Genomic DNA, 15,808 nt, shown 5'->3' with positions numbered 1-15,808 from the left:
CATCTTTTTTCCAACATATACAATTCACACCATCTGTTCCTGTATCAGTTCCATTATAAAACGAATAAGGAAAGAGCACACTAACATGGCCCACATACAGGATGGGGTTGGGCCCACACACAGCTCTCTTGAACACTCACCGCCACTCACACAAAATGGAACAATGGAAACACAAAGCCCTCATATGATCACTTGGGATGTGAGACAGTTAAAGCTCTTATGTGCCAGTCTTACACAAACATACACAAAGTGAGAACTGTGCGCTGTAGTAGGAAGAAATGGAAGGTTCAGATATGTACAAAAATAAGAGGAAGTTCTAAATATGCACACACGCAAAATTATTTTAAGATTTCTAATGGAATTTACACAGACAACAAATTGTGCTTCGCACTCAACTAATGAACACAAAAAGCTAACAACACATCCTTTTTTGTTGATTTTTTAGTTTAAAAAGAATATGTGTTATACACTGAAAATATCTTTGCCACTTTGTACACTTCTGCAATTGAACAGAATCTCACGATGGTCATACACACAGGCAAAACCACAAATCAAATGTAATCACCTCATCACCTTGGCACAAAAGTAGGCTGGGTCCCCCCACACAATATGAAGTTGTCATACAAATGTCAAACATAATGTCAGTGGCTTTTTGAACTGACTCCAATACAGGAATATTAGTGGTCATTCAAATACAATGTCGAATCATGAAAAAGCACCACACAAATGTCTGAACTTAAATACGTTTAATGCAGTTCAAGCACAACTCAGAATATCACACCGAAGCAACGCACTGCACAGAAGTTCTTTCTGTAAGTGGTCAGGGTTTGTGAGATGTCAAGTCTTTTTCCTCTGCTCACAGTGTTCCACAAATGTATTTCACAGTCACAATCAACATCTTTATTTCATTCTTCACTTTCATGGTATAACATGGAAAAGGGAAAAGTCTGGTTTTCTCTGTATTCCTTTGAGCTGGAAATGTGAGACTGCTTGTATATTGAGACAAAATTTTTTCTTAAAGCAACTGATAATCTGTGCCTAAACATGATCAAATGAGACAAAAAATATGGACTTCAGTGGTCTTGTGAGCACAGAGGAATTTCATCAACTGACACTGATGCATGGAATACATTGTATTTTTGACAGGAATCCCGTCACAAGCCAAACCAGGTGGACATAATTTTATGTCTGGACTATGATCAAATGCATTTTCTACAGAGAACAAATCTGAGACTGTTCAATAATCAAGCGACTCTGTTGAAGGGATACACTTGAATTTGAGTTTGCTTTTCCTTACATACACTAAAGAAACAGGCCATTGAATCATTAACATTTTCCTTCTAATAACTAAAATCAACAAACTTTGTGAGAGGATTTTTTTTTTCTTTCTATTTCATGTTTGTTTGATATCCCTGCTGATTTTCACAGTGAACAAAGCAAGGTGGAAAGGAGTCCAAATTGAAAGCCAAAAAATAAAAGCTGCAAACAGATTTGTAAATTTCAAGGAATGGCTTCACTCATATAAGCATGTCTTGATATTTAGTAAAGAAAGAAGTCCATAGGAAAATGCACATCAGGTTTGAATGCAGAACTGTCTGTTCAGAGATCAATTTAAAATGCTGTTCTGAATAAACAGAAGCAAAGAAGCATGGGGGTGAGGGGGCGAGAGTGGTATTCGGGGAGTAGGGGAGGGGGCAACAAAATTCTTGGGAAGTTAGACGAGCAATCGCAGTATAATTTTCCAGCACAACCTGCTGGCTCAGGGACCAACGCAGCTCAGGGTGAAGACGACTCCACGATGATGATTAGGGAAGAGGGGTCAATGTCAGGCGTCACCACCATGCCAGGAATGCACATCACTTTTGTCGCCAACCCAACACCACTGTAGCACATCCACATCAATGCTGACAATGCAGTAGAGATTTCTGAGCTACCAAACCAACGCTGTTAACCACCTGATGATGCCGAGATGTCCATCATTACCAAGGAAACCAGGCTGATTTCATTCTTTAAAAAAAAAAAAAAAAAAAAAACACCAGAAAAAAACTGCTGAAGCAGGGAAAACTTGACTCTTGAGTGAAGGGCTTTGTTGAACACCGCCGTTACCACATAGCAGGAAGAATCCACACTCACTGTGAAGATAAAGCCAGTAAGTGTTGAGATCCCAGAAAGTGATCACTACCTGCCAGGCCCCCCTCATGACGGTCGACACAGGGAGTGGAGGGATGGAGGGGACTGGGCAGGTGGAGACCAGGGAGCAGCAGAAGTGGCTGGGCGCAGGGAGCACACACGCTGACAGTGACATAGGCACACACACACACACACACACACTGGAGGCTATGAGGATGGGGAGGGGGAGGATCCTGCCGGCTGTTTGAGGTCCACCTCAAAGTGTTTGTAAATACTGGTCACGTAGGTCATCACTGCCTGCCAGTCAGGCCGCTCCATGGCCACCATGTCGTTCAGGTTCTGCAACATCACACAGCGCCTTTCATCAACCACACTGCTCACTGCTTTCTATTTCACACAGCCCCTTTCATCAACCACACTGCTCACTGCTTTCTATTTCACACAGCCCCTTTCATCAACCACACTGCTCACTGCTTTCTATTTCACACAGCCCCTTTCATCAACCACACTGCTCACTGCTTTCTATTTCACACAGCGCCTTTCATCAACCACACTGCTCACTGCTTTCTATTTCACACAGCGCCTTTCATCAACCACACTGCTCACTGCTTTCTATTTCACACAGCCCCTTTCATCAACCACACTGCTCACTGCTTTCTATTTCACACAGCGCCTTTCATCAACCACACTGCTCACTGCTTTCTATTTCACACAGCACCTTTCATCAACCACACTGCTCACTGCTTTCTTTTTCACACAGCGCCTTTCATCAACCACACTGCTCACTGCTTTCTATTTCACAGTCCCTTTTATCAGACACACTGCTCACTGCTTTCTATTTCACACAGCACCTTTCATCAGACACACTGCTCACTGCTTTCTATTTCACACAGCACCTTTCATCAACCACACAGCTCACTGCTTTCTATTTCACACAGCACCTTTCATCAACCACACTGCTCACTGCTTTCTATTTCACACAGCCCCTTTCATCATACACACTGCTCACTGCTTTCTATTTCACACAGCCCCTTTCATCATACACACTGCTCACTGCTATTTCACACAGCCCCTTTCAACAGACACACTGCTCACTGCTTTCTATTTCACACAGCCCCTTTCATCATACACACTGCTCACTGCTATTTCACACAGCCCCTTTCAACAGACACACTGCTCACTGCTTTCTATTTCACACAGCCCCTTTCATGAGACACACTGCTCACTGCTTTTTACTTCACACAGCACCTTTCATCAGACACACTGCTCACTGCTTTTTATTTCACACAGCACCTTTCATCATACACACTGCTCACTGCTTTCTATTTCTCAGGGAAGTCAGGTTGTCTCATCATATGGGAAAGCTCTCATTCCACTAGAGTGTCCCTCCGTTGCTATGTCACTACAGTGTCACTCTGTAGTTTTGTCACCACAGTGTCAGTCCGAAGTTATGTCTTACAGTGTCGATCTGTACTTACATCATTTCAGTGTCGCTGTTGTCATGTCATTTCAGTGTCACTCTGTAAGTTAAGTCTCTAGTGTCAATCTGTAGTTATGTCACTTTAGTGTCTATCAGTAGTTATGCCAATGAAGTGTCATTCGGTATTTACGTCACTACAGTGTGTATCTGTAGTTTAGTCACTCCACTGTCAGTCTGTAGTTACATCATTAGTGTCTGTAGTTATGTCATTGAAGTATGAGTATTTAGTTATGTCACTGAAGTTTGAATTTGTAGCTATGTTACTACAGTGTCAATCAGTAGTTATATCACTACAGTGTCAGTCTGTAGTTACCTCACTACAGTGTAAATCTGTAGTTAAATCACTGAAATTTGAATTTGTAGTTTTGTAGTTATGTCACTGGACTGTCAATCAGCAGTTATGTGACTACAGTGTCTATCCGTAGTTATGTTACTACAGTGTCAATCAGTAGATACGTCACAGCGGTGTCTTGTCTGTAGTTAATCACTGAAGTGTCGATCTGTAGTTACATCACTACCATGTCAATCTGCCATATCACTGCAGTGCCAAGCTGCCCTCATGTCTCAGTTGTGTCAAGACGTCTGTGCTCATGAAATCTGACTCGACACGTTGAGGGGCCAAAGGTGCTGTGGGCATGGACTCTTCTAACTCGAACTGCAGTGTTAAATCATTTCAACGACTGACTTCTTTCTTCAAATATTTCACCCTATCTACATAATCACCAATTATAATCACAAGACCATTGATGGATGGATTTTTGTGATATATGGTCAAAGTATTGATAGGTTGTATCTTGTTTTAGTCACTGTCTTATTTAGCTTAAAACACATGACAATGGTTGTTATAAATGTGCAATATGTGGGATGAATGTGCAATATGCAGGGTGAATGTTCAATACAATAAAATGCATGATGTTAACTTTCATTGAAATATATTTATGTCAATAATTACGTTGTGATAATCATTAATTACAATTATTTTAAAGCTAATATGTAAAATGCTTTTATTTGAAAACTGTATGTTTATTACTCCTGTTTAACCAAGTAATGTTTATTGTTGTATCTATGTGTGTGTACTGATTGTCTGGTTGTCTTTTGCCACTCCTGATGCAATTTATCTTGTGAGATAATTAAGTTATTCTTATCTTAATTATAATCAGTGTGCAATATTGTATGTTATGCTCACAATCATATTCAAAATAATGTTTATTTTATTTCATTTTATTTATTATTTATTTATTTTTAAATATTGCCTGCAATGTGTGGAATGAAAGTACAAAAAAAATGTATGTGATATTTTTACATCTGTGTCTTCATTATAATCCTAATAACTGTAGTTGTTTTTACAGTGATGGTCTCCATGTTGTTTACTTGTCTATGTTGTGATAATGCACATGACCAAATTCTCTTACTGGAGATAATAAAGTTATTCTTATCTTATCTTATCTATATTAACATTGTTTTAAAATACAGATTTTGATAGGTAACTGTACTTCCCAACACAGAAACCATTTCTTTATCAATCCCCCTCCCCCCTCCCAGTGTATTCACAGACCATGTACAAACTTATATCTATTTGCAAACTGACACAATGTCCACGTGTTCACTAGTCAACATTTCCATGACAAACTTCCCATGCCAATATATAGCACCAAGTAGCCGGCATGGCCTGCCCTAGCCACAAAACTACTGAGAGGGTCTGTACTTACCAGGCTGGAGGAAATGCCCACATTTTCAGCTGCTGTGAAGGCCAAGGTAAAATTCCTCCGCTGCAGACAAGACAACCAGAAAAAGAAAAAATGTCAGACTTGTATTTTCACCCAAAGTTTGTAACTGTAGTTGAAGTGAAGGCTTTCTACTGGTAACCTGATGAAAGCTGTGTGTTGTTCATCTACATGATCAACATCAGTATAACCCAATTTCCCTGTTGCAGTTGATACATGCTGGGAGATTTCACTTTTCATAACCCTCTGAATGCTGAAATGGGTAACGGGATCTTTAACATGTGTACTTCAACTTCTAATGCATATATACAAACAAGGTTCAGGCACTAGCATGTGTCCATCCTTCACCCAAATGGGGATTGAACTCAGAATACTCAGGTGAGAATTCAGCACTCTTAACCGTACTATCACCCTAACTGTCAAATAAATTTTTGTTGTTGTTGTCATAATTGTTGCAGATAATCAAATGTAAGTATAAAAAATTCAATATTCCATATTAGCGTTCAGCAGATGATGGAAACATGAATGTCAAAACATGCTCTGCATGCCTCCTCCCAAAACAGAAGCCTGGTTCCTTAAGTGTGGGGATAAAAACAGTCACACACACATAACAGCACCATCACAGATACAAGTGAATTCAGGAGTTCCAGTCAACTCATGCACAGAAAAGTGGATACCAGCAAGCAGAAGATGTGCCACATCTTGAACAAACTGAACAAACGCTATGTGTTCACCTCCACCTGTTGTTGGAGACCACAGTGTTAAAGACTATATGTAAGGACTCTATGCAAGGACAAACCACAGTGTTGAGGACTCTATGTAAGGACAGACCATAGTGTTGAGGACTCTATGTAAGGACAGACCATAGTGTTGAGGACTCTATGTGAGGGCAGACCAGTGTTGAGGACTCTATGTAAGGACAGACCACAGTGTTGAGGACTCTATGTAAGGACAGACCAGTGTTGAGGACTCTATGTAAGGACAGACCACAATGTTGAGGACTATATGTAAGGACAGACCACAGTGTTGAAGACTCTATGTAAGGACAGACCACAGTGTTGAGGACTGTATGTAAGGACAGACCACACAGTTGAGGACTCTATGTAAGGACAGACCAGTGTTGAGGACTATTTGTAAGGAAATACCACAGTGTTGAGGAATATATATAAGGACAGACCACAGTGTTGAGGACTATATGTAAGGTACCACAGTGCTGAGGACTCTATGTAAGGACAGACCAGTGTTGAGGACTATATGTAAGGACAGACCAGTGTTGCGGACTATATGTAAGAACAGACCAGTGTTGAGGACTCTATGTAAGGACAGACCATAGTGTTAAGGACCCACCTTATCTTCAGAAGACAGGGTGCTGTAGGGGATACTCTCTGGCAGGTAGCTGTGCATGAGGGCACAGAAGGCCAGCCCATCGTTCCAGCTACTGCTGAAGTTGGTGATGTCCACTCCCTGTTCATCACACACACATATATACATACCATACACAAACCACACATACATGTATAAACATACACACCACACACACAGATACATACACACTACACATACAACTGCAATGAGTTACCGTAAAGTTCGGTCTATAAGCCGCAACTTTTTACCCCAGCTTCAACCTCTGCGGCTTATACAATGATGCGGCTTATTTGCGGATTTTAACGATCCTGGGAGTGTCACGTTCTCGTCTATTCTTAGCTGCCCTTCAACTCACCAAAATCATGATTTCTGTCCATGAATTTTTGGATGAGCTTCACGATAGTGTGCTAACTATTCACGTTTTATAAATTAAATCCCCACACATTAAGGCCTTCAGATCAGCATTCAGTTCTACTCTGCTCAAGCGTACACCCTCATCATGCCGAAAACGTGACAATATGCCTATGATGCAGCCTTCAAATTGAAGGCGATCGACCTAGCAGACGACAGTGCAAGAGACGAACCAGCAGTGACCTCCACCTTCATGTTCATGAAGTGAAAGCGAGGCTGAAGTCAGTGACAAGATGGTGGAGGAAGCTGTGCTGGTTCTCTTCAACTCAGACACTGAAGACAAAGATTTTTGTGGATTCAGTGAGCAGGATGACGTTGAATAAATGTGACTATCCATAAATTATGGATCTTATTTTCGTTGTGTCTATTTATTATTTTTTTGTGGCACTAGCAGTATTTTCGCTTGCTTTTCTTTGTGTTGTTCCCGCTTGTGTTTATTTCATAACCTACAGTATCAACAGCTTTTCTGTAGTATCAGTATGTGTTCCGGTACATACATAAGTGCGGCTTATAAACCGGTGCGGCTTATGTATGTGTAAAGTTCAATTTTTTCCTAAATTTAGAGGGTGCGGCTCACATACCAGTGCGCTCAGTAGACCAAACTTTACGGTATTTGTTTTTCATTCATGCAAAATATTTCTTTACATCTTTAACTGCATTATGTACTTGTAACCTGTTCCATGTGCATTAAAAGGTAAACATATGTATGCACATCTGTAATGGCTAAACAATAAATACAGACAGAAGTTTACATTTATTCTGAACATTCAAGAACCATGATTTTCAGTTAGTAGTTTACTTTTATTTTGATCATATTAGAACCATGGTTTTAAAAAACTCCAATCAACACATGCACATGCACTCACACACAGACACTTGAAGCAACACTTCCTTCTCAAACTCCAATCAAAACACTCACATGCAGTCACAGACACTTGAAGCAAACTTCCTTCTCAAACTCCAATCAACACACTCACATGCAGTCACACACCCATGCTTGAAGTAACACTTACTTCTGAAACTCCTATCAATGCACACACGAGCATACACGCACACACACACAAATACACATACTTGCTCCCTCAAATCTAAGTGAGACTGACAAGACTGAAGTCAAGATGGACAGACAGACAGACAGACAAAGAGAGAGAAATGAAGAGAAGGAGAAGGAGGTAGGGCCGTACGTTGTAAGAGATGGTTTTCTGCTGGCACCACTTGAGGAGAGCGTTACGCTTAGAGCCACCCATCTGCTTGGCCAGTTGTGACAGGGGGTCCTTGCCTGTGCTGTCTTTACGCTCCATCTCACTGTCATCATCATCAACATGACTACATAGCACAGTATCAATACACGGCTGTTTGTGTCACTTGTGTGTATGCACATAACACATGTCTAAATCTCACTGTAATCACAAACATGGCAACATAGCAAAGTGTACATGGCTGTCTGTGTCACACTTATGTGTACTCACGTAACACGTCTACATCTCATTATCATCACCAATATGACTATATGTCATAGAGTCTATACATGACTGCTGCATCAGATGTGTAACACCCTCCTCCCCGCACCCTTCCCCTCCCCCACACAGACACACATCTATATCTCACTGACATCAAGAATATAACTTCTAACTGTAGTGTGAATACATGTCTATCTGTGTCAAGCTTATGTGTACAAACAGACACACATAATCACACACACAGAGGCAAGAAAGCACTCACACACACACACACACACACACATATATCAATCTGCATTTCACTGTCATCAGCAACACAACTTCCAACCACAGTGTAAATGCATGTTGTCATTATCAGACATGTACACACATACTCTCACATCTGAATATAATGATCTGACTTCCGATGTCCTAAGCTTTTTTCTTCTTTTTGCCCCCCCCCCCCTCCCCCCACACCCCCTACCTTTTTTCACCTTGCAGCATCTTTATTTATTCAAATTCTTTTACAATACCATCATTCCAATTGACATAATGTAATATCTTGCTGGCATTGATGCAGGTTCACTAAAACATACAGTAAGGAACATTCATATAAAAATTACCACAGCAAATTCTTTTCACAGACGATCATTTTTATCTTTAGGCAGACAACACACATTTTAAATACTGACATGCAAAGTAAGTAATAATGTGAAAAAGACCAACATTGCAAAGAGGTTTTATGTTATGACCTTTTCTCCGAAATGTTCATTATCACAATTCTTCTTATTAGAATTATGTGAAACTTAATTTCACTATAATGACAGATTTCAACCATATAATTATGAACAGCCAATATCACATCTTTTCTTCTTTTTTTTTAAGCAGCTTACACTGATGCTCCAGGCTTTGTGAGAAATTCTATTTGATCATCAACACATAAAACAAGCTCAACAAAAGCTAAAAATAATACAAAAACAGTCCTCCTCCCCCCCTTTCCTCCCAAAACAGAGCTGATCTGCACCAGGAAACTTGCCCACAGACGAACCTCAACCACAAACAAGTTCCCAGCACTCACCAGATGGTGCTGTTCCTGCGGGAGTTCCCTCTCTCCTTCAGAATGGAGGAGATCTGCGGGGTCACCTTGGTGGCAGACGAGGCAGACTCTGACTCGGCCCGCGGCGTCTTCGTGGTGCTGGGAGTTTCTGCTACAGGGGCCAGCCCTGACGCAGACAGCCGGGGCTGCAGGGTCAGCTTGGTGTCGCTGGCAGTCTTCTCCCCCACGCTCAGGGCACCGTGGAAATCTTTGGTCGGGGACGAGGGGCTGGTAGGGGTGGGGGGCGAGGCAGGCGACTTGAGGAATTCCTGACAAAAGGCACCAGCCAGGTATGTATCACTTTTTTAGTACTGCTGGTATGCTTTATGGGCATCAATGCAGTTGACATGTCCCGGTTATTTCATGTGGTGAACTGTAAGTATCAAGCACACAATAAAGTGCTTGGTGACAAAATAATCATCGCCATGTTGACTGTTTAGAGACATGCTGGACAAAGTACACTTTATGAAAACTAATTTTTAAACCCTGGCCAAACCCCAACATGACAAAGTGAGACAGGGCTGGAGACTATCAAAGAACAAACAAAAAACAAAAACAAAAAAACAACAAAAAAACAAAAAACAATGCTTTGTTGGAGTGACAATGATATCAACCACACCCTATGAGCATGACAAAGTGAGGCAGGGTTAGAGACTATCAGTGAACAAACAACACTTTGTTGGTGTGACAAAGATCCAAAACCCTAACGTGACAAAGTGAGACAGGGCTGGAGACAATCAATGAACAATGCTTTGTTGGAGTGAAAATGATATCGACCACACCCTATGAACATGACAAAGTGAGGCAGGGTTAGAGACTATCAGTGAACAAACAACACTTTGTTGGAGTGACAAAAAAACCAATGCCTGGACTGTGAACGGACCTGATAGGAGGTGAAGGAGGTCTCGGTGTCGGTGGAGTTGCGCCGCGAGGCAGTCTGGCTGGAGTGGATGGAGGAACAGCCGCTGCGTCGCTGATCCTCAATGGATCGGATCAGGGCCTTCACTGACAGTGACTGGCTGGCTGACCGCTGGTCCATGCGCCGTCCATCTCTCAGGGCTACCAGATCTCGGTCCATGCAGCCTGCCACCTGGACACAAAGTGGGCACAACATCTTAACCAAGTCCTGTCGGCTGTTGGATACACCACAGGTTGTAACAGTCATCTTCAGTCCTGCATACTGTTGGATACACCTCAGTTTGTAACAGTAAGTACACATCATTCCAACCTGCCACCTGGACACAACATGTGCATAACATCCTCAGTCCTGCATATTGTTAGACAAACCTCAGTTTCAGTTTCTCAACAAGGTATCAACTGGATTCAGACAAATCCATTTACGCCACACCACAGTTCAAATTCAGTTTCTCAAGGATACGTCACTGCATTCCTACTAATTCAAATAATATGCTACACCACATCAGCTAGGCAGATGCCTGCCTAACCAGCAGCATAACCCACACAGGCCCTGAAATTTGCCATAGTTCAACACGTTGCCATGGGTTCTTTTTCAAAGCGCCAAATGTGTGGTGCACACTGGACCTCATTTTATTGTTTCATCCTAATGACTGGATGCTACGTTTGATTTTTCAGTCAAACTTGGGAGAAAAGGGTGAGACCAGGATTCAAACCCAGACCCTCTAGGGCACTGCACTGACAGATAAGTGTATTAACCATTCTGCCAACTTGCTCCTGGGCAGAAAATCTTCAATCCTGCCTACTGTTAGACACACCTCACTTTAAACACCAAGTTCACATCATTCTATTGGACTCGTGCAACAGCCAAATGATTACAACCTTAGACTTTCAATCTGATAGTCATGTAATCTTGCCTGCAGCGCCTGGTAGCTAAACGTGGAGATTTTTCCAATCTCCCAGATCAACAGATGTGCAAACCTGTTAGAGCCTGAATCCTCATACACACATGCAGAAGTTGAAATACGCACATTAAGATCCCATTATCCATGGCAGAGCCAGATGGGTTATGGAAACCAGAATACACCTAGCATACACACCCCTGAAAACAGAATATGGCTGCCTACAAGGTGGGGTAAAAACGGTCATACAAATAAAAGCCCACTGTTACACAGGAGTGAAGATGGGAGCTACAGACCACAAACTCAGGAAGATCACTCTGGGTGTGGATCTGGTTGGTAACAATAATTCTGTTCTGAGGGAAAGTGGTTAAGATGAAACGGCTGACAGAGCTTGTCCTATCCAAAGCTACTGTAGTCCCAGATGATTCTAAACCTTGTCACACTAACAACTGCATTCACACACAGAATAGAGGAGAGGTATACTGACCACCCAAAGCAAAGTGTTTCATCCTAAAATAAATTTATGCATTCTCATCACAGGTTGATGCTGTGATCCACTAGCATAACTGGCAAAGAAAACACCTCAGTTAGGCAAGTTCAAGATCTCAGTCATGCAATATCAAGATCCATAAAGCTTTCTTTTTTCTTTCGAGTATTTTGGGAGAGAAATCTTCAAGATAAAAAAACCTGAAAGTTGTGTATATGCAATAATACCTATTGACACATAGGAACATACAAGTCTACACAAAGCTGTAGATACAATAAAATAAAATAAGATCAATTGACATCATTTAAGGACATACAAACACACACTAGAATGTAATGGGAAAAAAAATGACATGTTGAAGATAACTGAGCTTAATGATTATAATAATGAATATCTATACAGCACTACATCAGAAAATTCTTGGGTGCTTTGCAAAAAACGAGCTATCATGCATAACACATTACACTGAAGTTGAATATACACATCAAAATGCACCCAGCAAACTATGCACACACATAAACACATAACATACAGGCACATGTTCAAACAAACATATACACATACCCGACTCCCTCCTCAAACACACACATAAGCACACATGTACACAAACACAAACACATACACATTCATGCATATATGTGTACACATGTATGAACACGTAAGTCAACCACAGTAAAAAGAGTCTGTCTGGATGGACTACCACAGTGAAACTTATTGCCAAGAGAAGAGGAGAGTTTTAACTCACTCAGTACGGCCAGTCCTCAGTCTCTTCTCCTCTACACAGACCCCTCGGATGTCCAGTGGGTGTCTGAATGACCCAACCTTTAGCTCCCGTCGTCAGAATTGTGGTATTCTTTGTCAACATTCACCTCTTCAGTATAAGAGCCTTCCGCTTGCAATATTTTGATGATAGTAACTGGGGTGAAACGCTGTTAACGTCGTCTCTTTCGCTGTTCGTATGGAGAGAGTTAAGGTCAGATTTATAAGAGGCAAGGGAGTCACAAGTGTCTGAGATTGTCAGGGAGTCTATTCCACATCTTTGTGGCTTGAAAAGAAAAAGTTCTTTGTCGAAAGGTCTAAGTCCTGACATGAGGTATTCTGAGGTATCAGAAGAGCGGAGCTGGTGACACAGAGTATAAATACAATACAGCTCAGAAAGATCCTCTTGTAGAGAGCTATTGACTGCAGAAAAAGTCAGGGTGTATAGCTGATAATCCATTCCATTGTAAACAGGCAACCAGAAACAAGCTTACCAGTAATCCAGACCCCCACACACACTGCCACTCACCTTGCCCTTGAGTTCAGCGTTGCTGAGGATGGTCCTGGGGCCGGCCGAGTTGCGGGAGTCCTCGAAGGCCTTGGCCGACTTGAGGGCCTGCAGTTCGTTCTTCAGCCTTTCCAGCTCCAGCTGCTGGTTCAGGCTCTTCTCCCTCAGAACCATGTTCTCCTCAGACACCTGCACAGTGTTTCACTTCTTCAAGGTGGTGTCACTGCCTTCAGACAAATCCATGTACACACTTACTTCACACTTATCGACTGGGCAGATGTCTGACTGGCAGCATAACTCAATGCCCTAGTCAGGCCTTTAGTGCATGCATATATATATATACACATACATACATATATATATATATATATAAATATCTGTCGTGACAAACAATAATGCAATACAAGTTTCCACCACAGACGCCACTACTAACAACACACACCTGTTCCACACAAAACAGGTGTGCACTACTCAGAACACAGCAGGTGTGCACATCTTAAAGCGCTGAAAAATGTTTTTTCACTGAAAAGTCCAAACATAAAGCGATGCAAACACATTTGCAAACTGACTGAAAGCATTTCTTGAAGGTCAGTAGCAATACCAGACATCATCTAAATCATAATGAATTCAAATGAGGTATAAAAAAACAAAAAAAACAAGCATAAGAATCAAAGTAAGTCACAGAGAGAGAGAGAGAGAGTGAAAGAGTAAAACAGTGAGAAAGAGAAAAGGAGTCAATGCAACCCACGCCCCAAGTTCCACCCACCACCCCCCCAGCCTAACAATCCCCAAAGACGGACCTTCTGCATGCTTTCTTGCGTCTCGGCACGGAAATCGTTGGCAATCACAACCGCCACCTGCAGGTCTTTCTGGAACTGCTGCCACTCCTCGGCCTCCGACTCGTGGCGTGACATGAGCTCCGTCAGGTCTGTCTCCACCTTGGACTTCTGCATGCGCAGGTTGTGAAGCTCACCCGTCAGCTCCTGCACCTGTGGTCAGGGGAGGAGGGTAAGAGTGATGACGACACTGGGTTTTACACTGAAAGTTAAGTTTTCTCATCCAGGTGCCACTACTTTTTGTTTAATATCTGTGTACAGTACAATTTTATGTCAAGTGTCACAGTTTCCAAGCACTTTCTGGAACACCTTTGCATTGTATTTTTCTCTGCATCAAAGAATTTTAAACAATACTGTAGTTTTTCATAAATGCCAATATACATTATGACTTTTCATCAAATGTTTCAGTACCCAAGCATTTCTTAAAAACATTTCCAACGTATTTTCCTTTGCATCAAACTACATTTCCACTGTGTTTTTCTTTGCATCCCATCTCCAGAAGACACAGTAGTATATTTTCTTTATATCAAAGTGTAAAGGTGTCGCTTCCTGTCAAATGTTGCAGCCTTATAATAGGGGACAAAACAGGCAGTAAGAAAGCAAGCAAGCTTCCTGTAAATCATTATACATGATGCTACTTTTCATCCAACACGACAACCAGCCCAGCTTTGCCCCTCTGTACCTTTGCACAGTAGGTCTTCTTTTCCTCAAGGTAGGTATCACAGTCTTGCTGAAGTTGGTCTATATGTTCCCTCAGGGTCTCCAGCTCCTGTACAGCATCCGAGCGCTCCTTGTCACTCTTCTCCATTCGGTACTGCAGGTCGGACACTTCCGTCTTGGCACTGTTTTTGGAGACCTATGGAAAACAGAATGGAGCACACATCAAGTTCATGATGCACACTTGATCATTTCTTTCTCAGGGTGAAACATTCTATGCATCCTTATCTTTGGAGAGTTATTGTGGAATTTCATGGAACTATTTAGACAGATTCAGGTGTTGTTAATTTTTTACCAACTTTTTTTTTTCTATCACCCTTCCCAACATAAAGAGCCACTTCTTTCTGCTTCAAAACTATCAATGTTTTTCTAATTGTTTGATCATCTAATTTCTAAAATGTAATATTAGGATTAGCATAAAACCTGGAATTAATTCACATACATGTACTTTAAAATCAGTCATAATGAGCACAATACACACAGACCACACCAACATTAAAATAAAAAATACACACTTTCAAGGAACTGGATGATGTGCTGTCTTCACAATCAAGAAGTTCCCCAGCATAAAAAAGCATGACATCACACACATGATACCACACACACACACACCTAACCACACACACACACACCTATCTGAACACACACACAACCCTAACCACACACACACAAAAAAACCCACACACACTCACACACCTAAACACAAACACACACACCCCTAAACACACACACCTGACCACACACACACACACCAGAACAGACATACATACCCCTAACCACACACACACACACATGAACAGACACACGCCCTAACCACAAACACACACCTGAACAGACACACACCCCTAACCACACACACACACACCTGAACAGACACACACACACCTAACCACACCCCCCCCCTAACCACACACACACCTGAACAGACACACACACCCATAACCACACACACACCTGAACAGACACCACCCCCCCTAACCACACACACACACCCCTAACCACACACACACCCAACCACACACACCCCTGAACAGACACA

The 15,808-nt window shown here is 41.8% G+C and overlaps 1 protein-coding gene across 7 annotated transcripts in view; it reads right to left on the bottom strand.

Annotated features, from left to right (window-relative positions):
- Window positions 1-1,234: 1,234 nt before the first annotated feature.
- LOC143288411 (cytospin-A-like) overlaps window positions 1,235-15,808 on the bottom strand; it is a 94,385-nt gene continuing 79,811 nt past the window's right edge. For all 7 annotated transcript variants that reach the window (XM_076596850.1, XM_076596846.1, XM_076596847.1 and 4 more), the window contains 9 exons: window positions 14,735-14,908; window positions 14,017-14,205; window positions 13,238-13,405; window positions 10,529-10,735; window positions 9,628-9,914; window positions 8,295-8,415; window positions 6,682-6,798; window positions 5,320-5,379; window positions 1,235-2,469 (listed from right to left, as the gene is read on the bottom strand). In XM_076596850.1, the coding sequence (XP_076452965.1) occupies window positions 2,338-2,469; window positions 5,320-5,379; window positions 6,682-6,798; window positions 8,295-8,415; window positions 9,628-9,914; window positions 10,529-10,735; window positions 13,238-13,405; window positions 14,017-14,205; window positions 14,735-14,908 (1,455 nt within the window). In that variant the 3' untranslated portion in view covers window positions 1,235-2,337. The remainder of the gene's footprint in view (window positions 2,470-5,319; window positions 5,380-6,681; window positions 6,799-8,294; window positions 8,416-9,627; window positions 9,915-10,528; window positions 10,736-13,237; window positions 13,406-14,016; window positions 14,206-14,734; window positions 14,909-15,808) is intronic.

Source organism: Babylonia areolata, chromosome 12 (assembly GCF_041734735.1).
Source record: "Babylonia areolata isolate BAREFJ2019XMU chromosome 12, ASM4173473v1, whole genome shotgun sequence".
NCBI lineage: Eukaryota > Metazoa > Mollusca > Gastropoda > Neogastropoda > Buccinidae > Babylonia > Babylonia areolata.
Note: the sequence above shows the minus strand (reverse complement) of the source record. Positions and strands in the feature narration are given on the sequence as shown.